The sequence below is a fragment of the Platalea leucorodia genome (genome assembly GCF_965183815.1).
Source record: "Platalea leucorodia genome assembly, chromosome: 12".
Lineage (NCBI taxonomy): Eukaryota > Metazoa > Chordata > Aves > Pelecaniformes > Threskiornithidae > Platalea > Platalea leucorodia.
Genome location: NC_138834.1, coordinates 8,911,917 through 8,937,660, shown reverse-complemented (window position 1 = coordinate 8,937,660; position 25,744 = coordinate 8,911,917). Strand labels below are relative to the sequence as shown.

The 25,744-nt window shown below is 54.9% G+C and overlaps 1 protein-coding gene across 1 annotated transcript; it reads right to left on the bottom strand.

The window, feature by feature from the left end:
- Positions 1-11,715: 11,715 nt before the first annotated feature.
- MVK (mevalonate kinase) lies at positions 11,716-25,555 on the bottom strand. Its single transcript, XM_082324947.1, has 10 exons — positions 25,392-25,555; positions 25,159-25,306; positions 23,974-24,121; positions 22,546-22,701; positions 19,582-19,685; positions 18,482-18,527; positions 17,600-17,690; positions 17,024-17,140; positions 13,675-13,828; positions 11,716-13,331 (listed from the first exon to the last, which is right to left on the bottom strand). Exons 1-10 carry the CDS (start codon positions 25,467-25,469, stop codon positions 13,180-13,182), a joined length of 1,194 nt encoding a protein of 397 aa, XP_082181073.1. The 5' UTR covers positions 25,470-25,555; the 3' UTR covers positions 11,716-13,179.
- Positions 25,556-25,744: the final 189 nt, after the last annotated feature.

Genomic DNA, 25,744 nt, shown 5'->3' with positions numbered 1-25,744 from the left:
TTTCCCGAGAAATAAATTCTTGCTGCATCAAAAGGAAGCTACAAATCAATGCACGAGGCTCCCATTCCTAACGATGGGAACATGTCTCGCTACAGTGGGAAGCATTAGCCGGGAGCAGGGGGAATGTGGGGCCGGGGCTGTGCCCCCGTCCACGCCCCATGGCCGTGATCATCAGCCTCCTCCATAAGCCAGGGACCAAAATTAATAATGGGGTGAAATGAGAGCAGGATTGAGCCGCCCCGGCCAGCGCAGTGGCCACGCTCACCCCCGCTGCTGTGCCAGCCCTCAGAGCCCTGTGCCAGAGGACACGGCTGCAAACTCCTCATCCTGCTGCTGGCCAGAGCTGGGCGTGGTTAGGGCATTTTCATTTTTATTTTTATTTATTTTTCTTGTATAATAATCCCTGTCAACTTTCCTATATGGTGCATCCCTGCACAGCCAGCCGGGGCGTCTGGGTCCCCTCCGGCGCCTGGCCGCCGTTCAAAGCGGGGCCGTGTCCCCGTGGTGCTGCCGCCACGGCGGTGGCCCCCGCGCAGCCTCCCGCCTCCGTCCCGGCCTTTGTCTGCGCCAGCTCCGGCTTTCAGGCCAGTTTCGGCGAGATGGATGTGCGGCCCCGCCGAGGCAGACATGTTCCAGGCGAGATCCCGGGAAGAGGTTTCCTTAGCAACAATAATGAAGTGCGAGCAAGAGAAAAGCTCTCCCGGCTCCGGTCCCTCCTCCGGGACTCCTGAGAGGGTTTGGGTACCTCCGATAGTAGAAGTGCATTACAAGTGCCCGGGCTGAGCGCCGGCGCGGGAGCGGAGCTGCCATCACAGGCCCCGGCAGCGGGATTGGCCCTGGCAGGGTCTGGTCTTCGCTCCCTGGTGCGTGCCGGTGCTGCGTGTGCTGGGCAGCCAAACCGCATGGAAGAGTGGTGGCCCCAGCACCACCCGAGCATCCCTCCAGCCACGGAGCAGGTCACGCCTCCCAAATCTCCGAGCTGCCTCTGCTCAGGAGGATGGAGATGTGCCGTGCACAGGGCCGGGGAGGAGCTGCATGCCACCAAAGCAGCTCCTGCAGCCCGGCTCCAGCGGGACACCCCGAAATGTGATGGATGACCCTGTCCCCTGGTAATGCACGGTGTCACAACGCTCTCAGCAGCTCCTGGCGGGATGCTCGGGGAAGGGGCAGGTGCTGGAGCATCCCTCCAGCCTCAGGGGCTCTGAGCAGTCCCCGCCACCAGCAATCAGCACAGGACAAGCGGCTGTGGTGGTGGGTGCCAGGGTGGTTCCCAGCGAGGACAGCGGCAGGATGGGTGCTCCCCTCCGCAGCCCCGGCAGTGCTTGCCGGCAGCACACCACACCACCTGTAATTGCTAATCTGAGTTTTTAATGATCTCATTTGAATTGTATTTCTCCCCTTTCACCTTTCCCTTAATGAAATCATAGGTGAGCCGCCTTCCGACAGGATGAATCCGCGGCAGCCGGGGCGTGGGGGGGCCGAGGGGCCGCGGCTTTGTGCAAATCCCCTCTATCGGTCTGGGGAGGTCGAATGGGGCTCAGCCAGCAGCTGCTGCGCCCCAATATTTAGTCTTGCAGGGAAGTTAATCAGCACCTCGTTAGTGCCGTGCTCCCTCCATCCCCCATCCCTCCTTGCAGCACCCCCTGGCTTTTGGGGGGAAACTCAAGCCATTTGGGCTTTTGTTCAGTTTGGTATCACCAAGACAGTCTCCATCCTCTGCGAAACCTCTGTTGGAGCGAGGGACAGGGGTGGGCTCTGCAGGGACAGCCCCTACCCCATGCCCTTGGTCTGGTGGGACCCTCTGGATCCGGTGGGACCCCCTGGATCCCCCTGGGAGCCTTACCCCGCTCAGTTGTGGCAGTTTTCCAGCCTCACCGCGGAGCAGTGGCGATGCCCCTTCCTCCCAGCCCCGCTGGCTCGCTGGGCGATGGCACTGTGCCTCGAATCACAATTACAGTAAATAAATCCTATTAGAAGGACTTTTACTACCGCATGCGCCTCATTACAATATGCCCAAACCCCCGGCTCCTGGGATCACCATTATAATGAGGCCGGGATGGATGGATGCTGGAAAATTAATGCTTATACAAGTTAATTTGTTTTTATTAGCATGCGTCGGCTGGCAGACGGGATGGCGGGGGGGTGGGTGCCACCCCACCGGAGCGGAGCAGGGATGGGGACCTCCCCGTGGCCATCCCTGTGAGAGCAGCATCCAGGCAGCGAGCTGGACTGCTGTGTGCCATCGTCCCCCCCAGCCACCGCCCGGCTGCCCTTGGCCCTGGGGACACCCCTGTCCCACGCCAGGGCGGGATGGGCATCCTCCTGGCAGATGGTGATGAGGAACCAGCACGCTGGACGAGGTCACGTCTCATTAATAAAAGCTAATTAAAAGGAAATCATCAATAAGAGGGGATGGAGTCCCATGCCGGTGCTAGCCAGTAATTAACTTGTTAGGGCTGTGGTGGCTCCAGCACCCAGTGTGGCACCGGGGGGTCACCGGGAGCCATCCCCATCCCCTGCCCCGCGGCCACCGAGCATCCCCTCACCCAGCCCCGTGGCACAAATATTGACAGCCGTACTTGTGGGGACAGCTGGGCCTTCCTCTGGCTTGGAAAATATAGATCACACCGTTAATAATACATACATTTATTAAAATTAAACCACTAGCAGATATTACATCCAGCAGCACTAAATTATGGATAGACCTCATCCCCAACCTTTGTTTTTAATTAAAAAGCCCCTTTCAGTAATTCCATTAAAGCAGCAGCTTATGTTTTCTTTCTCTTCCCCTCTTTCAAGCGCGCGATCCAGCAGCATTTGGGTTGCACTGATGAAAGGTCTTTGAAGTTTCATGAATTGCTGATGTAATTGAATAAAAATAATATTAAGGGGAGAGAGAGAGAGAGACTTTTCTCTAAACCTAAATCCTAATGAAATCACCTTACTGCGCCGAGCAGAGTGACAGCGAGACACTGGATTTGTGCCTATTCCCGTAATCCTAAACCCATTAGCCAGGAGGCTCCGTGCGAACCACATGTTGCGGATTACGGCCGGAAAATAGGCTCCAACAAAAACCTGAACCTCCCTTAATTCCTGCAGGGAGGCACAAAGATGCGGGACCCCCAGACGGTGGGAGGTGCACCAAGTGCGCCAGGGCTCAGAGCCCTCGGCCTCCCACCTCCCCCTGCTAACTAGCCCCTCGCAAACACTTCGTTAGCACTTTCCTCAGGAATCAGGCGGCCCGCAATTAAGGTGGAGGGCTTTCCAATTATTTTGCCGCACGCCGTTATTAATGGAAATATTAATTTTGCATAAGTGCCTCTTTTCACCCCTAAAAAAAAGATTATTTTAGAAGCAGCTGGAAGGCAGCAGTGAGGCTGCAGTGGGTGGCTGCACGGGGACCGCGATGGTGCTCCCGGCTCCAGCGACACCCGCTGCCCTCCGGCCCCGGCACCCCTCGGCAGCGCCCAGTTGCCTTCCCTCGCCTGCTTATTAAAGGCCGACGGAGCCGAGGGAACGGGGAACGTGTCAGGAGGGTTTGGCTCGGTTCCCCCATCAGGTGTAATTGCAGCTTGCGAGGCGACGGCCCAGCGCCTTCCCGGCCTCCTGCTCTTTAATTGTAATTGCCCTTAATGTATTGTCCCAGCCGCCGTTAACCAAATGATAATTGCAACATAGATCTTGCAAAAATCACTGCAGGAAACCCAGGCGGCTGCATCCCAGCGCCGAGGTGAAGGGCAGTTCAGCCCCATGCCGGCAGCCCGGGCCGGCAGAGCCACGATGCCATTGGGACCCCGGCTGTGCCCTGGGCCAGGCTCTGCCCTGCTCTGCCCGCCCCGGCCACCCCTGGGCAGGGGTGCCCGGCCGGAGGCGACGCTCGAGCAGAAGCCAGTGCTCCAGCAGCTGCCGGCGGCTCCAGCCGGCAAAGCGCAGAGCCCGGGTACCACAGCACATCCCGTGTGTCCCCGCTCCAGGAAGGGGACCACACTTGCTGAGACTGGGAGGACAAACTTGCCTTTCCTTTCTTCTCTCTCTCCTAATTTCTTTCTTCCCAATTTAAACTCCTCTCCAGGATAATGCAATAAAGACATGAAGCACCTAATTTTCATTGGGGGACAACAGACGCAATGGTATATTTACCCAGTCATACCATTATGAAATCCTACAATTAAGGCTTCAATCAGATAAATGCAATTACATAATACGATCTTATACGATATAATTAAAAACATCTGCAATCAAACTGAAGCCGATGGTACAGTAATCCTTAATCAGAAATTACCCACCAGCAGCTCCAGTGGAGAGGCTCCATCCTGGAATTGGTGGGACTCGGCAGCAGCGTCGCAATCCCCCTTGCGCACAGCCACCGCGGGAGGAGGATGGGTGGCTGTGGATGACCACAGGTGACTGTGGGGAGCCAACAGGAGCCTCTGGGCCAGCCCAGCCCATCCCAGCCTCCCCATGCCCCAAAAGCCATGCTCAGCTCCCATTTAATCCCATGAGCCCAGAGCCACAAGGGCTCGATGTTCCCTGCTCCCCAGCTCAGACCCAGACCGAAATCCCACTGGTGCTGGCACGGGGACACCAGGACGCTGGATCAGCAGGCACCACGGCACAGAAAGGTGCAGGCTGTGCAGCAGATGGGGGGGTTCACCCGCAGTTCCCCCCAGCCCTGCTGGGGTCTCAGGCTGGCAGCCCCACGCCTGCAGAGCAACTGGGGATGCTCCCTGGGATGCGCACATGGGAATGGGCTGGGCATCGTTAGCTGGTTTTGGTTGCACCGGCCACACCAGCACCGGCATGCTGAGCCGTGCCGGGAGCAGTGTGGGGCAGGCGGCAGGGCTGCGTGCCCGGCCCTGGCTGTGTCCCCGCGTGCCGCCGGCTGGCACCAAATGAAGACAAATGGGCTGGGTGACACATTAGCATCCATTAACGAAAGCGCTGCACCGGGGAGCGCTGGAGAGACGCGCTGGCGCTGGCAGGAGAAGCGGCAGCTCCCGGGCTGGTGTGCAGAGCACCACAGTCCCGCTTCCAGCACCCACTCCACAGGGTCCAGGGGTGCTGGGGGGCTCATCGGTGCCGGCACAGCCCTGGGGCTCCTGCACCAACACCTTGGCTCTGCCTGCAGCTGGAGCCTGCCTGGGGCCATTGGCAAAGGCAGCAGGAGCTGGATGGGGTCAAGCCCTACTCGGGCTCCCCATCCCCTCCACTCACACCTCGGTGTCAGCATCCCGCTAAGTTTTGCTTCTGGAGGCTGAAGCCAGCATCGGCTCCTCGTTATTTTGGGGCAAAACACACCTTTCCTTGCCCGGGGAGCTGCAGAAATCCCACATTTTGCTAACAGATATGCACACCACAAGGGAAGGAGACGATGAACAGAGCTGACCTCGGGAGAAGAGAGTGAGCCAGGGTTTTAAAAAGCCCACGAAGCAAGTGTTGCTCTTTTTGCCTTTGCATTGGAGCATCCCCCATGTGGGAGGGTGCCCACAGCCCCGTTGGAGCAGCCGTGCTGGCTCCCCTCCACTCCCCGGCAGCACCGGTCTCAGCCCTGTGCCAGCAGCGTCGCGCCCAAACCAGGCTGCCACCGAGCAAAGCCGAGTTCCCGGTGGGGCCGGGGCAGCCGGGATCATGGCCCTGCCGTCGGTCCTCCCTCATCACTCTGAGCCCCTCATCCTCCGCGCCCGGCTGGATGTTAGTCCTGCTAATTAAAAAAAAAGAAGAGAGATGAAGAAAGAGCATTACACCTGTTCCTGCCTAACCCCAGCCTCAGGGACAGGGCACTTCACACCTCCTCCGAGCACTTGCCAAGCTGCCACCCAGCTCTGCTCCCATGCCGTGGGGCGTAGGAGCTCCCCACTACCCACCTCCTCTCACCCCAAGGCCCCGCAGCACCCACCCGGCACCTGCACCCACCCGCTGGGTGCTGCGGCTGCTCGCCCACTGCCACAGCCCCAGCTCCTGCCCTCCACACCCCGCATCTCCCAGGGACACTTTCCGGGGGTGCAGATGTGACCCCCCCCATGTGTTCTGACCCATTTCTCAGGTGGCTCAGGCATCCCCCTGGACAGCGTGCGGCACTTCCCAGCGTGCGGGCACCAGTCATTGGCAGCTGATATTCAGCTGATGCGGTGTCTGTGCCGCAGCTGCCCGGGGGGGGGTCAGGAGGAGCCGCGGGGCGAGGTGGGAGCACCGACCCTGCCAACCTTTTCCACCCCCTGACCTTTCCCGAGCCCCTCTCGGAAATGCCACGGAGCTCCTCACCCGGCCGGATTAAATGTCAGGGAAGGTGCATTGAATATTTCCAGCCACTGCACCGGGTGCTTGCGGGTGGGTTTCCCCAGGGCCGTGGGCATCTCCAATGGGTGCACGGGCTACAGTCCAGCCTGTCCCCATCCCTGTCCCCGTCCTCATCCCCGTGCCACCCCAGTGTAGGGCTGAGCTGGCCATGCCGCCGGGACGATCTGTGTTTGGCTGGCTGAGAGCGTTTAAGCAGAATTGAGTGTGTGTTCAGGCACTTTCAAACACAAGTAATCTTCATCTGGGAGACGGAAAGTGAAATATGTTATTGCCGGCCGCAGTAAATTACCCGTGCCAGCCCTTGCGTATAAAACATCGCAGTTGCCGGCCAGTGCACTCACTCACCCGCGCTGTGCTGCCTGCCGCCCCCCATAAATTACAAAATAAATGGCTGGTGGTCAGCCCTGACGTGGTGCTAGGGCTTGTGTGGCCACCCCGGCACCGGCACCGGCACCCACTCCAGCACCGGCTCCAGCACCGTGCAGGCAGGTCCTGCTGGGGCAGGCAGGGCCAGGCAGGACCCCGGTGCTGGGGCATAGATCCCCCCTGGAAAGCACTGGGTCCAGTGGGAGCTGGGCATGGACCGGCAGCAGCACTGCCACCGACTCCCTACGCCTGCAAAGCCACGGTGCCGGCACCGAGCAGCAGCACAGCATGCCGGCTGCCTCATCTCCTGCTCCCCAGGAGCAGCCCCCCAGCAGCGTCCCGCGTCGGGGTGTCCTCGGCATCGCAGCGATGGTGCGTGTGCGCCTGCTTCGTCAAGGCTGACGAGCTGCAGTGGCAGAGGCAGTGGAAGCGCCGAAGGAAGACAGGAGGAGAGCACGCAGCTCCTGCTCATGTTTTTTTCTGGGAAAGGCCTTTGGAAAGCCAAACCCAATCCCACAAAATAAATAAAATAAAATAAATTCCTGCAACTTTAACAATCATTGTGTTTGGGAGATGTTATTCCTCGTGACAGACAAGGGCAATTATCTGCTATCCGCCAGCAGTTTTAGCCTAATTTCATTACTGCTGTGCAATTCTTCCCGAGCCGCTAGTCTATCACTGTCTCACAGAAAGGATTAGCCGGCACTTTCTTCATCTTCAAATGAATTTTAGCTGTCATGCCCTTGATGAATAGAAGAGGGAGGACTGCTAACCCACGCGAGCGAGCGTGGCAGCCTGGCTGCGCCACAAGAGCCTGCGTCGGCACCAGCACCGGTGTTTGCTGATGAGCATCACCCACGCCGGGCACACCAGAGCTGCCGGGACCCGGCAGACAGGGATGCTGCCTGCTGCTGCCGGCTCGACGTGGCGAGCGGGGCTTTCCTCTGCGCTTGCCTGCTGTGTGCAGGAGGAATCGGCCACAGGCTGTTCTTCGGAGACCACATTTGGGAAGCGGGCAGGGCTCTGAGCTGATGCCCAGGCGCAGCCTTTCTCCCGGCATCCAGAAGGGATTAAAATGACAGCATCTGTAATACAAGGAAATAATGAACACGCCATCTTTCTCCCTCTCCAGAAGATGCTTATCTGTCAGTCCGGGCCACCGAGGAATAGAGAAAAGCAATTTAAACTTCAGAGCTGAAACCGCAGAGGATGCTGCGGGGAGAGATGTCCAGGCGAAGCCGTCCCGTGGGGATTCACTGCAGCCCTGGCGTCGACGGGCGAATTGATGCTTCGCTCTCCTGGCCAAGCTGGAAAAAGTTGTACGGAGCCCGACTCGATGGCCCCGCGCTCACGTGGCAGGGGGACACCTGCACTGGGGACGTGTCGGGGCCTCTCGTCCCCACCAGAGCCTCCTCCCCAAATAACGGGGAAACGGCTGAGCTCATCGGCGTGGCGAACCCAGGTGCGGCCCAGGACGCCCAGAGCAGGACAGCGGGAGCAGGTCCACAGGGCCACCCCGGGATGCGGGATGTCACCTTGCGTAAATGAGAAGCTCCGGAGCCAATTGCCGGCGCTGGGGGCTGGCAGCAGCCCAGGGGCTCCGTTATTTTTGTAAATGTTAATTCCCAACCGGCGCATCGTCCCGGCGGAATATTTTAGCACCTTTAATGCAATTTCCTACTCTCTCTGAAATATCATTTTAATACAACCCAGCCACACCGTATACCTGCTCCCTAATAAACCTCTGCGACTTTAATGAACTAAATAGCAAATTACTTTTTTATTCAAGAATGAAATTTCATCATATTCATAATTCATATTTTATTTCAGACATCTGCTGCTGATTACATTACATTTAACTAAAATTAGATGATGCTCAGAATGTAATTAAGCCCCTGCCAAATTCTCTGGCCCACCAATACCAGCCTCGCTCAGCGGGGGCCGCTTGGAACCTAATATGTAATTAGGAGCTATTTTCTAGCTGTTTTTAAAGTCTGAAAATTAGCTGCCTTTATTAATCACACAGACAAATATAAAGCGGAGCCAACGCTTGCTGAAATTTCTAAAAAGGATTTTTTTTTAATTATACACCACATAGCGCTGAGACTCATTTTGAATGTTGATTTGTTGTGCACTGACATTTTGACAACTAGTTCTCAATTTGTCTGTCGTAGTTAGGCAACAACAAAGCAGACGGTAATACTTAACTTTCAAAACCTTCAGCGTGCCGGGAGGGGAGAGGGAAGAGAGATACGGGGGGGAACGGGCTCCCCGCGGGCGCTCGCCTCGCCGGGGTGCAGCTGGGCACCCCGCGTGCTCGGTGCCAAGCCCTGGCCAGACCCTGGGAAGGAGGGAGCCCCGAAATCCCCGGCACCGGGGCGGCAGAGGGCACGGGGAGCCCTTCTGCAGCGGCAGATGCAAGAGCTGCAAACTGCCCTTGAAATGGCACCGGGGGGGTCCCGCCTCACCCAGGAGCCCCTGGTCCTCCTGGGGTCACGGAGCAGCACCCAGCTGGGGCACCCCCAGCCCCGGGGGGACCCCCAGATGCCCCGAGCCCTTCAGGCTCCCTGCGCAGAGCCGAGCACACACCAGACAGCGCTGAGCCCTGCCAGCCGTGCAGGGGGGTCCCCTGGCCCCAGGAGGGACCCCAGGAGGAGCGGGGAGCCCCGAGGGCCCCGAGCAGCCCCCCGCCCCCCCCGTGGCTGCGCGCTGACATTTCCTCTCTCTCACTGACCCTTTTTCTGTTCTCTCTGTTATCTCAAATAATGTCACTGCCTCTTCAGCATCTATTCACCAGAGCAGAAAGAAGCCACTGCTGACACGGATTTCAAAAAAATACTACCATCTGTGCCTGGCAGGGGATGGGCAGCACCCACCGGGCCCCCGCAGGCAGCGAGCGGCGGGGTCTCAGGTCGGGGGGAGCCCCACAGGGTGGGGGACGGGAGCCCCCCAGGGCGATGAGAGACACCCCGGCACTGCCCACTCGCTGCGGACGCTGCGGCGGCGATGCTGCCCCGTGCACTGGCAGCATCCGCAGGCAGTGAAGGAAAATAAAGATTTCAAATGAGTTTTTTTATACAAAGTGTTTTCCTTTTTGCTGGTAAGAAACACCAGTGTCCCCCAGCTATTGCCGGGTCCCACAGTGGAGGAAAGCCCCCCGTTTCCCATGGTGCTGCCAGCCAGGCTGCCCGCAGAGCCACGCTCGCCCACGCCAGCCTGGCCGGGGTGGCCAGCACGCTCCCCAGTGCCTCAATACCTTTTTTTTTTTTTTTGTAAAAGGATGGAGCACAGCTTCTCCTCCCCACTCCCGTGCTGGCTATTAGAGGCAAACCCAGGATCGTTAGTCTTTCTGCAAAGCTCATAATGTGAAAAATGAAGCTCAAGAAAAATTAGCCAAATTACCAGGCTAATCCTTCAGCAACAATCGCTGCTCCGCTGCACATCCGTAAAACGAGACCGGAGAGAGCAGACGGGGCAGCGCAGACGGGAAAGCACTCGTGTGTTTGTGGCGCGGCCAAGGGAGAGGAGGGGATGAGTCCGTGGGGAGAACACGCTCACTGGGCTTAATTTGTGTTTCAGTTTTGCTCCTAAAGCAGCCAACCGCAGAGAGAGACAGGGCTGTGTCTCCTTCTGCACCCACCGTGCCCCTGCAGGGCACGAGAGTCCTGAGGGAGCAGTCGCTCCTGCTGCCCGCGGCGTAGGGATGGGGTCCCCTGCATCCCCCACATCCCCACTGCCAAGCAGGCGTGCGATGCTCAAGGAACTGCAGGACGTGGTTGCAAGTCAGTGCAAGCAAAGAGGTGATTCCCATGCAAAAGTTGGGGTCAGGTACGTGCCAAATGCCCCCCGCCCGCTATCGCGGTCTTGCGAAGGCTCTGATGGAGCTGGGGAGGGAGAATACAGAAAGGAGAGAGCAGGTGCTCCTGTGCTCGCAGATGGATGTGAAATCCGTGCTTACTTCTAACAAATTGGGACTGGTTCCAGCTGCTGACTTTGGCAGTTCTGGTCCCCGTGGCGCGGGGAAGGCAGAGCCGGGTGCTGGCACAGCCCCGGTGTCAGGGCGGGCAGCACCGTGCCCAGCAGCACTCCCACTGCCTGCATTGCCCTGGGCCAGGGGCGGCACGGAGCAGGGCCCCTCCTGCAGCGGAGCCTCACAGACCCCAGCCCAGGGTCACCCTCCACCCACCCGCACCAGGACGGGGCGGCTGCTGCCGCAAACCCTTACCCAGCCTGGGAACATCACCCACCTCCGCTCTGGCAGGGAAGCGAGGCTGGAGGAAACCTCCAGGGGTGGCCACAGCCTTCCCGGGGTGGGGCGCTTGCACGCACCGAGTGTGCCGCGACGCTGCACCCCACCACAATCCATATCGCTCACACGCCTCCGTTGCCGGGCTCAGCCACCGCCTTTCTCTCACTTCTGCGCCTCCACCACACCCAGAAACAAACCAGAGCCCGACACGAGAAGGCTGGAAGTTTGCAGGCAAAAGCGTGCCCAGTTGCAGGATCTGGCGCTCTGCTGTTCAGCACAGGACGGCTGCAGCTCAGCAGGACGGTAACAGAAGGCCCCCACAACAACCTGAGTTGGTCAGTTAGTCTACTTAAATCACCAATTTTAATTATGATTTAAACGAGCAAATCAACATTTTTATTCCCTTCTTTTCCTCCGCACTCCTCCAGCAGCGGTAGCGTGACGGCGAGGCCGCCTTCCACGGGAAGCAGCTAATGAGGATCAGCCCAGACATGTCGTTTTGAAGCGAAGTTTCTTCGCGCTGGATTTGGCATGTCTTTGTGCTAACCAGGAGAAACTACAGACACATTTAAGCGGTTATAGAGTCAACACGCTTCCAGATACTCACATTGATTACACTGTATTAGAAAATGGTAAATTATTTATCAGGCTTTCTGACTTGTGATTAGTGTAAAGCTGTTCTTGGATGCAAATTGGAATTGTAATTAGACATGTAGAAACCCGGCATCTAGAAACCTGTTTTTATTGAAGCAGTGTAAGGTACATTTTCCCTTTTGTATCCAGCATAATTATCAAAGAACACTTTGCACATAAAACCCCATCGATTTATTAAAACCAGAGACAGTTTTACATCTGATCAGCGAACTAAAGCTGGTCATCACGATGCCTGGATTTCAGAGCTAGTACATCTCAACTTCTCGCGCTTGATCTTTTTATTCTGCACTGGAAGAGGAAGGGAAGCTCCCCCACCTCTGCCAATTTATTACTCAGCTTTGAATGAAGCAATTCTTGAACAGAACTACACTTAAAAAAAAAAAAAACCAAACAAAAAAACCCCAGACAAACAGAACAATGATAAAATCTCTTTGGCGGGTATAGAAGAGACCACAGCCACTAAGAGTCAGCTTATTACTTCAAGAATACCCCGGCTTCAGACACTTACCTGCCAATTCCCTTTAGTTCCGTGGTACAACTCATTAAAATTTCAAAAATAAAAACTGCATTTACATTTGCGTAAGAAGTTTAAATGCATTTAGGTTTTATATTTTGCCAATTGCAAGTTATGGTCAGCTTTTGAGGAGGTGGTGGTTTTTTTCTCCCCCCCTACTTAAAAACTAATTACTTCCAACTAAAACAAGTCCGCATTTGCTCTGTCACCGACCCCCCTCGGCGCCCCGTCCCCCTCGCCCTGGCAGTGGCACGTTTTGCACACCCACCAAGAGGCAGGGGCAAGGACACGCTCGTTTAAGACTGAAGCGTGAGAGACCCCAGAACAGCTACTGCAAGGAGAAACGTTACGACTTTCCTTGCCTTCAGCCGCCCTCCTTGCAGGTGACAGTTGCTGTTTGAACCTGATCTTGAGCACGTGAACAGGAACCAGGGGCTGGCTACAGGACCCCGCTTATCAGCCCAGGCAGAGATTGTGGGAAAGAGTGAAAACAGTGATAGTATCATTAAAAGTGTCCTGTTTCTTTCATTTTAATTATCCAACTCTTAATTAGTAGCAGGTAAGAGCTGTGTTTAAAGGTTTCCTCTTCACTGTGAATTGCAGTCCAGGAGAAATGGAGACCTAAGTGTCAAGCCCTGAGCTGCCAAGACACTTTTCACCCAAAAACGTCAAAGCGCTCTGCGCATCCACCTTGCCAGCCTCGCTGCCCGCCCTCGCAGGACACCAGGGGAGAAGGGAAGATACACCACATGCATCTGAAGCAGCAGAACCAAGCAAACTGTCTTTACCTGTGCTGGAATCCAGCCAAGACCCTCTCCTCCTGCCCCTTGGGATTAGCACAGCAGTTAAGTAAATTCAAAACAGGATTTTGAGACCCTGGGTCAAACTTGCGCCTAGCCCAAGCGCAAGCAGTTGCTCCTGGGTCCTCATTGTAGACCCCACTCCCAGCGACACGAGGCCCGAAATTGGCTCCGCACCCACATCTAGAGGCTCACAGCCACACAGGAGAGCAAGAGAGATGTTTCCAGGCATCAGGACACACACAGGTATCGCTCCGAGGACGCGGTGCCAAGAGTTCAGTCTTGCCAGAGGCAGAAGCTTAACTCTCAGAGAGCGCGTGCAGAACTTTGGCATTTAACGACGAGGAGTGGTGCAGGGTCACGCCGGGGGCCCCAATAGTGGTCTCCCAGCATTCAAATCCACAGGCACATAAGTCTTGCTTGGCTGCTTCCACGGCCAGCAGGGAGGTGTCTGCCAAGAGGAAGGCAAGAGCAGCCAGTTAGTCAGCTAGGCCACTGCAGGGAGACCAAAATGGGCCACTGCACGTTTAAACACCTGCCCCCTGGAGCAGGGCCAATGCCCTGAAGATCTGACACACATAAATGAACGTGCTGAATCGCCCCTGTATGAAACACTGCAAAGCACACTGCCAGGCAGCTCTGCCTGACACCATCCCACACTCATGACATGGCTCCACATCCCAGTACAGCCATACAAGCGTTGGCATCGTATCCCTCTGCTTCCAGACCCGACCCCACCGGCAGGGCTGCGTGGAACAGGGAAGGATGCCCAGGGCGAGCAGAGGGTTACTGACCTGGTCTCAGCAGGGTGATGCCACAGCCGCCCCCGCCAGCCCCGGTCAGCTTGCTATGCAGGCCGTGGGATGCCGTCACCCGGCACAGCCTGTCCAGGGAGGGATGGCCGACTCCGATCACGTTTAAGTGGTGTTGGTTTATGTCAAAGAGTTCCTAAAAGCAACCGCACACACATGAGATGAACATGCATGGTGACAGAGGCTCTTCACAGCGGTGGCTCCCTCCCCAGCAAGGTGCAGGCGAGCTGCCCTACCTTCCCAGCCACATCCCCATGCAGCCATTAATTTCTGCAGGGAGTTAGGCCACCAGCACGTCTCACGGCTCAGCAGCACTGCACAGCGAGGTCGAGGCCAGGGTCTGAGCCCTGGGCTGCTCAGCTCTTCCTGTCCCCCTCATGATTTGTGCTCCTGCTGCCCACCACAGTGACAGTGGTACAACAACTTCTGGACCTCCTTGCTCGGGGAGGACAAAGAAAATCCTGGTCACCGCAAGCTGCCAGCAGGCATTTATTTCAGGCGCTAAATCAGAGCTCCCCGATGCCTCCCGACTGCTTCACCTCTCCCCTGTCACACAAGTGTTGAGCAGGAGACTGTGCAAGCCCCCTTGCTGGCCGTGGGAAGGGCACTAAGCCAGCATCTCTCATTCCTGGCTGTCACCCTGCCCTGCTCTGCAATCCATCCAGCATAACTAAATCCAGGGGACTCCTGACACAGCCAAGTCTGAAACGACATTGCTGGAGAGGTGACGCGGAGCTACCTCCCCTTGTTTGCATTGTGCAGCACTTCTCCCTCGTCACAGGCAGGGCCTGGGCTGCGAGCCAAGGGGCCTCTCACCAGCACCACGCTGGGAATCTGGCACCCAGCTCAAGTGGGGTCGAGAGGGTCCTCCCTTCAGGGGAGAGCAGCGCAAGCCACTCTCCAAGCAAGGCCGCCCTCCAAGTAGAGCTGCCCAGCTCTGGTGAGCTGCAAGTGCAACTCTGCCACGCTGTCCCAGCCAGCCTCCCAGCTCCTCCTGGGGAAAGCTGCCATGGCAGCAAAGTCCAAACGGCCCAAGGAATGGGCAACACCACACAGAGGTGCGAGTTACAGCTTCCCCGCCCAGTACTAGAGGTGAGGAATTCAGAAACAGGGAAGGGCTTGGCCCGCACTTGGAGCGAGCATGGAGCAGGGCCAGGAACCAACACCAGGCCCTCAAGCACCGCAGTGCCCTCCCAGCTCATCAGCACCATCAGTGGAGGAACCTCACTCTCAACAACGCTGGTCTGACACCACAACTCAATCAACTCCCAGGCGCGTGGCGGCTGTTCCCCTCGCTGTCCCAGAGGGTGTCACAAGCAGGGAGCCAGCTGAGACGGGACCAGTCCCAGAGAGGCTCCCTAACAGGAGCCCTGTGCTCCCTCCTCCAGCCAGTGCCACCAAGTGCTTCCCTGCCTGCAGCTGACAGCGAGCCGGCAGGGATGCTGCGCACAGGGAGCAGCGGGAGCCACGCTGCAGCGTGACAGGCATCAGTCACATCGCCCTCCCTCAGCTCCGCACGGGTCTCCTGCCAACACCACACAGGAGGGGACGATGCAGAAATAATCCCTCTCCCCCGCTCCAGAGCATTTCTGTACTGCATTTAAACAAATGCGAGGAGATGAATTAGCCAGTCGCATGCAGAGCGCATATATCACAAGTTCTGTGCTGGGCTGGACAGACGTCCATCTAGAGGCCTCTTTATATGCCTGAGTGAGGGCACAGCACTGTCTATGATGATCCAAGACACCTGTCATCTCCTGATCCAAAATCTGCCAGGAATCAGATGACAGCTTATGACACAGTAGACTAGTTCGATGGTTCAACTACAACGCTGTCCAGAACTGCACATTTCAGAAACAGCCAAATATATATATATATATATATATGCTGCATATAATCAACTGTGCCTCTGTGGGCAATTCAAGCACAAGACGAAACAAGAGATTCAAGACAGAAACCTGCTCACTGCAGTGCTGCTTCCCGGGCATTGCATACAGGGCTGCTTTGGCATCTTTCATGTCAGGATCTCAAAGCACACTTCAAATTAGCCCTCCTCTTCCCTGTCTCCCAATACTTCTGACAGCCTGAGCAATAATGCATTAAGGTGGAGAGGAGTTGTCTGAAGTTGCGCTGTAAACAGATTCCAGATCTCCCGCAGCCGATGCCAGCTCAGCCCTCGTTAGACTCAGCCCACCCTGATGGGTACAGAAACCCACCACCCTCTTGGTGCGAAGGGAACAGAAGGACTTTGCTGTGAATCCCATGGGAGACCCTCCCGTGTTCGCTGCAGTCCCAGCAGCAGCTCACCCCCAGGCAGTGAGGTGCAACACAGCCTGAAGGGAAGAGGAGAAGGTGGTACCAGCCATCTGCTAACAGAGCAGCCCTGCGCTGCTGCCACGGGTTGAGCTGGGACAGCAGCTCTGTCCCACCCCAGAGCCCCCTCCCGCACCTCCGGAACACACTCATGGCTGTGGAAGGGACAACCTGCCAGCGAGAGCAAGGACAAGCAGAAGTCCTCACGGGAGAGCCGAGGGGAGGGATCCAGATGCCAACAAGGAACTGCACCGCTGGTACCAAATGGTTCTTGACTGTCCAAGTCACTTGGCACCCAGGGCCAGGCCAGGTTTGCCTCAGCTGGGACACTGCCACACATCCTCACCCCATGGTTGTATGAATCAGTGTTACAGTGCTCTCAGCACTGCAAAAAAACATCTTCCACTTGGAAGCGTGCTTCCCCCCACCACAGCAGCCTCTCCTACTTTGAACAAAGCCAAGACAAACACAGATCTCTGTATGCACCTCATGCATCAATGTCAGGTCAGCTCTGGGCACAACTCTGTTTGTTATTCTCTGGAGCCAGGATGAGCGCAGAGCAATGGGAGCTGGCTCGTAACCAGTCCATCACAAACCAGTGGCTGCTGGGCTCTCTGCGCTTCACTCCAGCCTTGGCAATGACAAAGCAGTTGCTTCACAGGCAGCGACTGCCAGAACGAGCGTGGCTGGCCCGCGGCGCAGGGAGGCAGCGTCTCGGCCTGAACTCACTCCACGTTTCTTAGCAAAGGGAAACAAAACCTCTGGAGCTACAGGTCCACAAAGCACCAGTCCACTCCCTCCCTCCCTCCCTGTGCACCACTGTGGAGAGACACCAGCAGCATTTTCTGTCCCTTGGCTCCAGGAAGGGCATTAAAAGCAGCACACACAGACCACGGTTTCACTCGGAACTGAACATTTCCTGCTATCAAATTTTTTTCTTAGACCTAATGTTCTTTAAATGACATTTTGATGTTCAACAGTAACAGTGTCTAAAAATACTGGCGAACAAGCCCCTTACCTCCAGCACAGGGTAATACTCCGGTGATGGATTTGCAGGCATCGCTTCCAGAACACTTTGGCACTCCTGAGAAATTGCATCGATGGAGTCCAGCACCGGGTTCATTATAGCAGGGAACTGAGAAGGGCGGGAGGCAAGATGTGAGGAGACTGCTCGCTAGTCTTCTAATACCACTGTGATAAGACTGGCCCAGTCTCTTGGAGGTGGACAATTCCTCACCCCACTTGGGGCTACTCATTCACAGACCCACCCCACCCCCCTGCAGAGTAGGGCAATGCTAAGTTGCTCCCACCTGCAGAAACCGGAGGAAGAGAGGGAAACAGGCCAGAGAAACTGGTGATTTTTGTGGCAAGCCCTGTTAGCACTGGAGAGGGAGGAGGCAACCTGAACCCCCATTCCCAGGGCAGCTGGGTGTTAGGTAGCGGCAGGTAGGAATGCAGTGACCACAGGAGGGATCTCCCAAGAAACCCCCGTGAGACCTGCAATCCCACATGAGGAGATCTGAGCTTGTGAGGGCTATCCCCCTGCCCTGCCCCAGCACACATCTCCATCCCCGCGACCATGCAGGTGCTGCACCTTCAGGATCTTCTCTTTGACACCAGCCACCAGGACCTTGGTGCTTCGAGGGACTTTTGTGTTAGTCAGCAAAATCCTCAGCATCGGCACCCTGGAAGCAACAAGAGACATCTCCTTGCCTCTCTCCTTCGCAGTACCCCAGCAGCTCCCAAGGCCCAGACAGCCACAGTTCCTTCTGCCTCAAAAGGCCTATTTGAGCAAGGCACCCAAGATAAAGGAGTCCCATTAGTTTTAAAAAAGTTAAGCAGGCGCTTAAGTGCTGGCTAGGTTGAGGCTTGTTCATCTTAGATACAAGGAACAACTGTAGTAGTGCTATAAATAGGACTGTAACATATTTACTGAAATCCATGTTTTTCAAGCAAAATTTTTCCTTTGAAATACTATCTGCGAGACTAGCCAGCAGTAGCCATTAACTGCTAATAGAGCAATTTCATGCACTGTGAAAGATTTTAATGGAGTCAGATTATACTTCATTGGCAGGAAGCAGAGGGAACATGCAGGACCTGGATTTGTCTCTGCAGCTTGGTTTTCACACAGTCCTACCACCAGGTAAGCAAAAAGTCCCCCCTCCCCGCAAGGTCATTTGCTGCCAGGAGCAGATCCGTTCCTGCTGCCCATAATGCCATGAAATTAATATTGATCCTTTGTGCTGTGTTCATCTAACGTCAGATAATGACCAAACATTTCATTGTTCCCGTCCACCCCAAACCAAGACAACACTCAAGCTAGCCACCACACCCACAGCAAAATCTGGCTACAAAGCCCTTCCACCACACTGTTAGCGATCTCCCATTAATCTCATACCCTACGAGATCCACCCAATGCCTCTTTGACATATTCCACCCACCGTATCTAAGTGTTATTTTTAAACTCGAATATTACCTCTTTAATGGTGTGATTTTTCCTGATTGGTATCTCAGGGCTCCACCTAAAGTAAAATACATGCATTGTCTCAGCACACAGCAAGCTGAGAGATAACACAGTGTCGTAAGAGACAGAAGGTCTTTCATCTTTAGAACCTCACCCAGAGCATATGACAGTAATTGCAAGAAACACCAGCTAAATGAACCATGTTCTCAGACAGCATGAATCTGCCTAACCCTGCTGACTTAATGAGAGGGTCTGGCCGGACGTAATTAACCCAATGCCTTTCCCTTTGCTCTCCTCTACTTCGGGATCACATTAAATATTTTTTAAAAGGCAAAGAGTTCGGCCAGCATTAAATCTTTACTGAAAAAAAGAATCAAGCAGCGATTCCCTGTGGCAGAGCCAAGCATACAGGTTTCAAACTGGACTGAACGTGTGCACTCATGTCAGCAGCTGTCCTTCAGCATGGAATTTCATTGTCCAGAAGGAACGTCTCACGTGGCTCCTACTTTTACAGAGGCATTGCGATTAGGTCTCATTAGAAAGATTATTAAAAGCCTCCAAGGACACTTCCAAAACACTTGGAAGTCTCTGCTAATTGAAACTAAATCACAGCTGTCCAACTGCATTTTCTACTGCATTATCCTTGGGACAGGATTAGGTTTCTTTGTCCACGCCAGAATGTTTAAATTTCAGTTATCTGCAGCAGGGTCTCTGCCCCACAGTGCTTGCCTGGGGGACGCAGATCTCTGGTGTTACTGCAGCCGGTCCCCAACAGCCCAGCTGGCTCCAGCCCAAGCTGACAGATGAGGCAAACCAAGACAGGGAAGGATTCCCTCTGCTCGGGTCAAAACAGGGACCTGAATTTGGGAGTTTCTGGTCCCTTTGCTGCACCTCAGTGCAGTGAGGCAACCTGCTGATCCAGTGTCTCTGCAGCAACCCCAACCAAGCCTTATTGTTTGGAGAAATGCAACTTGTGGCATCTGCTCACCACCGTCCCACAGCTGATGCACACTCTGCAGCGAAGAATGGAAACATGTCTGCTGCTCTGCCACGCCATCAGCCCCTCCTCAGCACCCACATTCAGTGCCAGGGAGCAGCAAACGCACACGTACCCCAGGTACCAACAGCATTATCCACACCCGAGGGATTGCCATGGATCACCCGCTCCCCCTGGAAGGCCCAGCTGTTAATCAAAGTCAGCTCTTCTTCTGTCCACCTGAAAGGCAAGAAAATGACTCCAACACACAACCGAAACCAGCACGTGCAGAGGGACAGACAGAAGCACCAGAGGCTGCAGGAGATACAAAAGCAGCGGGAACCATTCAAGGCACCCAGTTGCTGTGGGAAGCACCAGCCCCACAAATTCCCTCCGTGTGCTGCGTTCTTTCAGCAGAGAGCGGGCATCGCTGTTTACAGCGCCTAACCGGCACTTCTCTGCACGGCAGCGTGTAGAACACATCCAGGCCCGTGAGGGGAACTGGCGCTGCTCCACAGACAGAGACAGCACGAAGGGCTCAACCGCTACCCAGCGTTCCTGCTGCAGGCCAGCGGCGAGGGAGGGAGCAGATTCAGGGAGAAGATCCTAGCCCTGGCCTAGTGAAGATCAATTTTAACTGAATGCAAGTCCAGACCTATCCCCACCTCCCCGACTCTGCGTGTTACCACACATCTTGGCCGGAGATCCTGCTCACCAACAGGCAGGACGGTGTATTTATAGACACAGAAGGCACAATGTGAGAAGAGAACAGTAAAAGTTGCATTTCACACGTGCAACTTCAGCCTCTAATTGCCAGCTGCTCAGCTGCAGAAGCCTCACAAATTGGGTCAAAAGGTGTAGTTAGAACTGATTTACTATCTCCAGCAAAGACTTTGATTTTTAGGGATTAACTCCTAACACTTCAAGCTGCACCGGTTGCTGGCACTTGGAGCACAGAAGGGAACCAAATGCAGATACAGAAGGTGTTATGCTAAAACCACAAAAACAGGTCTTTCTGTTGTCTTAAAAGCAGTCACATAAATCGCTAAGTGCTTTGAGAGTTTAAATGCCGGCACAAAGAGTTTGGTGCTGGGTCAAACTCAGCAAGGATCAAGGCCCCTGACTGAACATACTAATTAATGCACTGTAGCAATACAGAAAGCAAACGCAGAGCTGCCAGTTACAAAGCAATTGCTGGCTGCAACTTCACTGCAATTCCACCACAGCGCCTCTGAAAACCCCACCGCTCTGGGCCTGCTTCTGCAAGGCACGCACCCACACAACCACCTTCAGAACTCTCCCGTCTATTTCAAACCCACTCACTCACTCCACGCCGAAGGCCCACCTCAAACCCTGGCACCCCGGGGAGCCAGCTAGCCCTCCCGCACCCCGCTGTAACACAATTAGGCTCACGCAGGCACACGAATACACATCTCTGAGCCTCCCCTGGAACACGGCGCTGCCTGCTCTGCAGTCCAGACACACAGCGCACAGTTCAAATGGCCTAATGCAGAGTGGTATCTGATATCCCAGCATCAGTGATGTTCTGCAGAGATCAGAGCTGGTGTTTGGTGCAGCAAGAACGTGCATTCCACAGGATTTTAGAATATGGGGCCCAGGACAGGTATTACATGATGGAGCAGAGGCACAAACATGGATTTTGGAAAAGCATCACAGAGTCTTGCATGAAATAACAAGAACAGTCACTGACCACTGCTAAGGCAAGGCAGAAATTCTGAGAGCCATCTGCTATCTGGAAGCTGCATCCTTTAACTCCCCACTTCCCTGGGCCTCCGCTGAATGTCTTTATCCATCTCCACACACCTTTCATTTCACTTGCCAATATTTAATCTGTGAAGCATTCAGGAAAACAGCTCACACCACCGCTACTCAAAATAGAAGCGCAGTTTGCTGTAAACCACTTGTTTTTAACCCTCTTTGAGAGGCTGCGATTCTTCTCTACACAGGAGTCATCATATCACGCTGTTCTTTTCTTGCGACGTTAAGCAAAAACCTTCTGAAGTCTGACACCCCCATCTCTCACTTACCCCTCTGCATGCCAGCTGGAAGAGAAAAAAAAATTACGCTGTATTCAAGCTGAAGCTAAGACGTGCGAGCAGGGAATGAAGACATCCTCGCTGCTCACTGCCTGGTTTGGAACTGGCCTTTCATTTCTCACGCTGTGTGACTGTTTGGGAGATTTGCCTGAGCACGGCGTACAAACTGCTCCACTCTAGGAACGTGTTTCTGGGTCAGGCTGCAAACTCTGTTTTTGAAGCAGAACACAGTCACCCCCTCTTGCTGTCTCACTTTCAGTCCCACACAAAATCCGCAGAAGCCAACCATAAAAGGTTTGCACCTGGCACCGAACGAACAATAGAGGGTTCTGACGCTCCAGCTGTGATATGCATCTTTAAACAGAGCCTACTCAGACACACAGCAGAGCAGACCAGTTTTTCAAGACTGAACTCCAAGGGAAAGCAACCCAAGGGCAGAAGGAAAGAAACTCCCTTTCACCAGCCACTGATAAAGGGGAAACTCAGGCAGGAGATCAGAAGGAAATGTAGCACGTGCAGAAAAAAATTAATATGAAAATGCAGAAAAAACAGAAAGGATCCTCGACTCCTTGAGGACTCAAAGCAAAACCTGGAAGATGCTCATGGACAGAGAGGAAATAGAGGTTAAAAAAAATTCACTTTAATGAAAGTGTGTGTTTTATTTGCTTGGCAAAATAAAGCTTTTTTTTTTTTTTTAATTATGTATATCTTACACTAGACAAGGGATATGGTTCAAGTTTTACCAAGTCTCTGCATCCAGTTGCTTTTATCAGAAGCAAATTGTAAACGTGTGATTCACAGGTCAGAGCCCTGGGACAGGGCACGTCCCTCCTACTGGGAATGCGGGGCAGCAATAGGAGAGGAAGGGAAAGGAGCTGGGCTCAGGGTGCCACCGCTACAGCCATAGCCCAGGAGCTGGCCAGAGAGACCGAGAGAGGTGCCCGTGCCAGAATTTGTGCAGGTAAAAGGAAGGACAGGGGCGCAGAGAGCAGAGCTGCCCTGGGCCGTGCATCCGAAGCAGGGAAGCTTCCCCAGCGTGTTACCTGGCTGTGGACTCTCCCTCCTTCAGAGGGCACGAGATGGCTCCGCACGCTGTCAGCAGGGCCGCCGCCAAGCAAACAGCATAGGCGGCACTTGAACCCAGCCCAGCTCCCGTCGGCAGCTCAGACCACACCAGTATGTCCACACTCGGAACATCTCTGAAACACAAACACACAGGATGTAACACAACGACCTTGAATTCTATCTTGAGACCACACTTCAAAGGCAAAAGATGCCAATTAGGGCTGATCACAGGACAAGCTGGTTGAAAACTGGCAACATCAGCACATGCATATGCATCCGACACACACGGGCTTCACGAGTGCTCAGTTAGCACAGCTGAGTAGCCTTGCTAAGCCATTGTACTAGAACAAAGCCTTGCTGAATTGGATCTATGATTAGCACAGCTTGTCAAGCTGCTAGCGGGGGCACTTAGTAACTAAATACTTGAGTAGCACCATAAAGAGACCCTTCAAAGATTGTTGTTAACATGACTTTAAACATATTTCTAAATAAAGCCTAAATATCCCAAATCCCTAACTGCATAGTTACATCCCACTGGAGCAACAAGCTGATGGGGAAGATGAAACACGCACATATCTGAGCCCACATGCCCCCCTTTTCTCCACTGAACGCGTCCGGGTTGTGTTACAGACCCTAACATCGAACCCAGGAGCTTTTCACTGGCTGGTGAGTGACGTGAACTACGAACTGATGGCTTCAGAGCAGGCTGATGACAGCCCCAGTGCTATCACCAAGCAACTCAGAGACTGCAAAGCAAAACACGATGCAGCTACACATCATAATTCTTTAACCTTTGATTCCTTTGCTATGAATATTGAAGTCAGGTTCTGACTTGGTTTAAAATAGCAAGCAGTGCTGCATCAGACATTGCCCTGAGCACCTGTCCAGTAACTTACACTGATCTCATCAACAGTGTTGGTCAAGTTCAGAAACTGGAACAGCCCTGAGCTGCGGTTACCTCAAGTTCTCCTATTTCTAGGGAGATTCAGCCCACAAGAGGGTTCAGATGTAGCTGAGACAAGGAATTCACAGCTCATTTCTGTAGCAGTTTTTCTAACCTAAGCCAGGATGAAATGAGCTGCCTGCTGGAGGGAGGGATGTCCGTCTGTGCTGCTGTTGACTACACAGGAAGGGTGAGATGAACTGCTCTGACTTAAGCACCTCAAAGCTAGCTGCCTAAATGAGAGCAGATGATTCCCAGCCCACCTGCTCGGGGCACCCCACCCACCAAACAGCTCAGCTCTGAGCTTCTCCTGAGGTGCTCAGAACCTAAATGAAGTGAGATTCCTTGTAATTTCTTATTTTGCCTCAAAGATTTGGTTTCTTCTTGTGACCTTGTAGAAGGAATTAATGGTGAACAACACTGAAGACAGCATGTTTATTTTAGGGCAGGAAGAGAGCCTTACCCATACTTAGCCGAAATAGCCAGGCACATATACAGAAAGGCAAGGGTAGCAAGGCTCTCGGGAGCTGAGGCTCCAGCAGCGATTCCGGCAAACTCTTTCAGTGTATCCAGCTGTTCTACGCTGGGGGACTTAGATTCATCAAAGTCAGCTATGGAAGCAAGCAGGGGAGAATTTAAACACTTCGAAACCAGGGAACTGTTAAACTTGAAAGCAGTATTTACAAGAACAACATCTCCTGTTATAGCAGGCAGAAACAGACCGAGCCAATTTCAGATTTCACCTACAAACTTTCTGCCTGAGGATTCATGACAAAATAAAAGCAAAATATCCACCAGCCACTCTGAAATCCCAGTGTTTCCACATCCCACACCTGCACTGTATTACAGCAACTGTCTCCTTGACTACACTTTCCAGTGCACCTGCCCATCACTACGTAGAACTTGGCAAATCACAAACTCTTTAATAAAGAACATGGACATTCTGATGTGCTGCACACCGAGTCTGGACTCCAAATGGCCAGGAGCAGGCATCAGCGTAAGAGAACTTTTGGTCAGTGCTGAGAGGTTACCAATGCTCTGACTCAGACTTTGTTCTGCTTTCTGCTAAGCAAACGGTGCTCGTGAGGGTCACAGGAGTTAACACCAGGTACTCCGGAAGGAAACGGCACAAACACCAGCCCGGGGCTCCACCCAGTACAAGATGCTGCAGAAATTCCAGTGAGGGCTGGCATGGGGCAGAGAGGCAGAAAAAGAGGCCCCACATCCCTGTCTTCCCCAAGAGCCCTCAACTCTGACCAGCTTCAGGGAGACTCCTTTTCGGCCCCCCATCAGTAATACACCTGGATGTGGTCCCTGGCTGTTTTCTGTATGTATTACACCACCACCTGAGCAGCAGCAGCACTAGAACAAGCCCCTGGGAATCTGAAACAGGAGGACACAGCAAGGGCCACTCGCAGATACCAGAGCACCAGGCAGGTCACAGGAGGCACACACAGAGGGAGTGCGGCTGCCTGAGCTGGGGGTGTGCAGGGACACATTCGTTAAGCACGCACTGAGCGCGGTCACAGATGACAAGACCCAGCAACACTCTGCAGGGGGAACAAATAACCCTGCGGGGTCCCGGGGCAGTCACCGGGCAGGACCGAGAGCCCCACACGGGCGGCGGTCTCCTCCTCCCAGCGCTCGCCTGCAAAGCCCCTCCGCAGGGCCTGGAGGCGGGGAGCGTCCCAGCTCCTCACGACGCCGACGCCGGGCAGGCGGACGCACACCCTGCCCTCACCGCAGGGCCGCAGGCGGAGGAAGGTCCTCAGGTCCAGCGCCACGGCCAAGGCCACCTGCGGGCAAGGAGAAGCGGCGTCAGGGAGGCGAGGGGAGCCGGGCCGGAGCCCCGGGAGCCCCCGGCGGCGGCAGGCTCCTTACCTTGCCGTGCACCACGGCGTGCTCCCCGTGGAGGATCACCTTCCCCGGGGCGGACAGCACCAGGCTCCGCTCCCACATCCCCGCAGCCTCTCAGGGATCCCGCGCCGCCGCCGCCGCCTCAGCTCCCCAACTCCAATCACGCGGACTGACAGCGTCGCTCACCAATAGGAGCCGCGCTCTGCCCCGCCCTCCTTGCGCTTAAACCAATAGCCGGGATCTTCTCGGGGGCGGGTCTTCGGGAAGGCCAATCGGAAGGCGGCGGCGCGGAGTGGTACGGCGCTGGGGTGACAGCACGCGTGGGCGAAGGGAGGGACGGCGGCCGCCGAGGGTCAGGGGGCGGCGGCCGGCGGCTA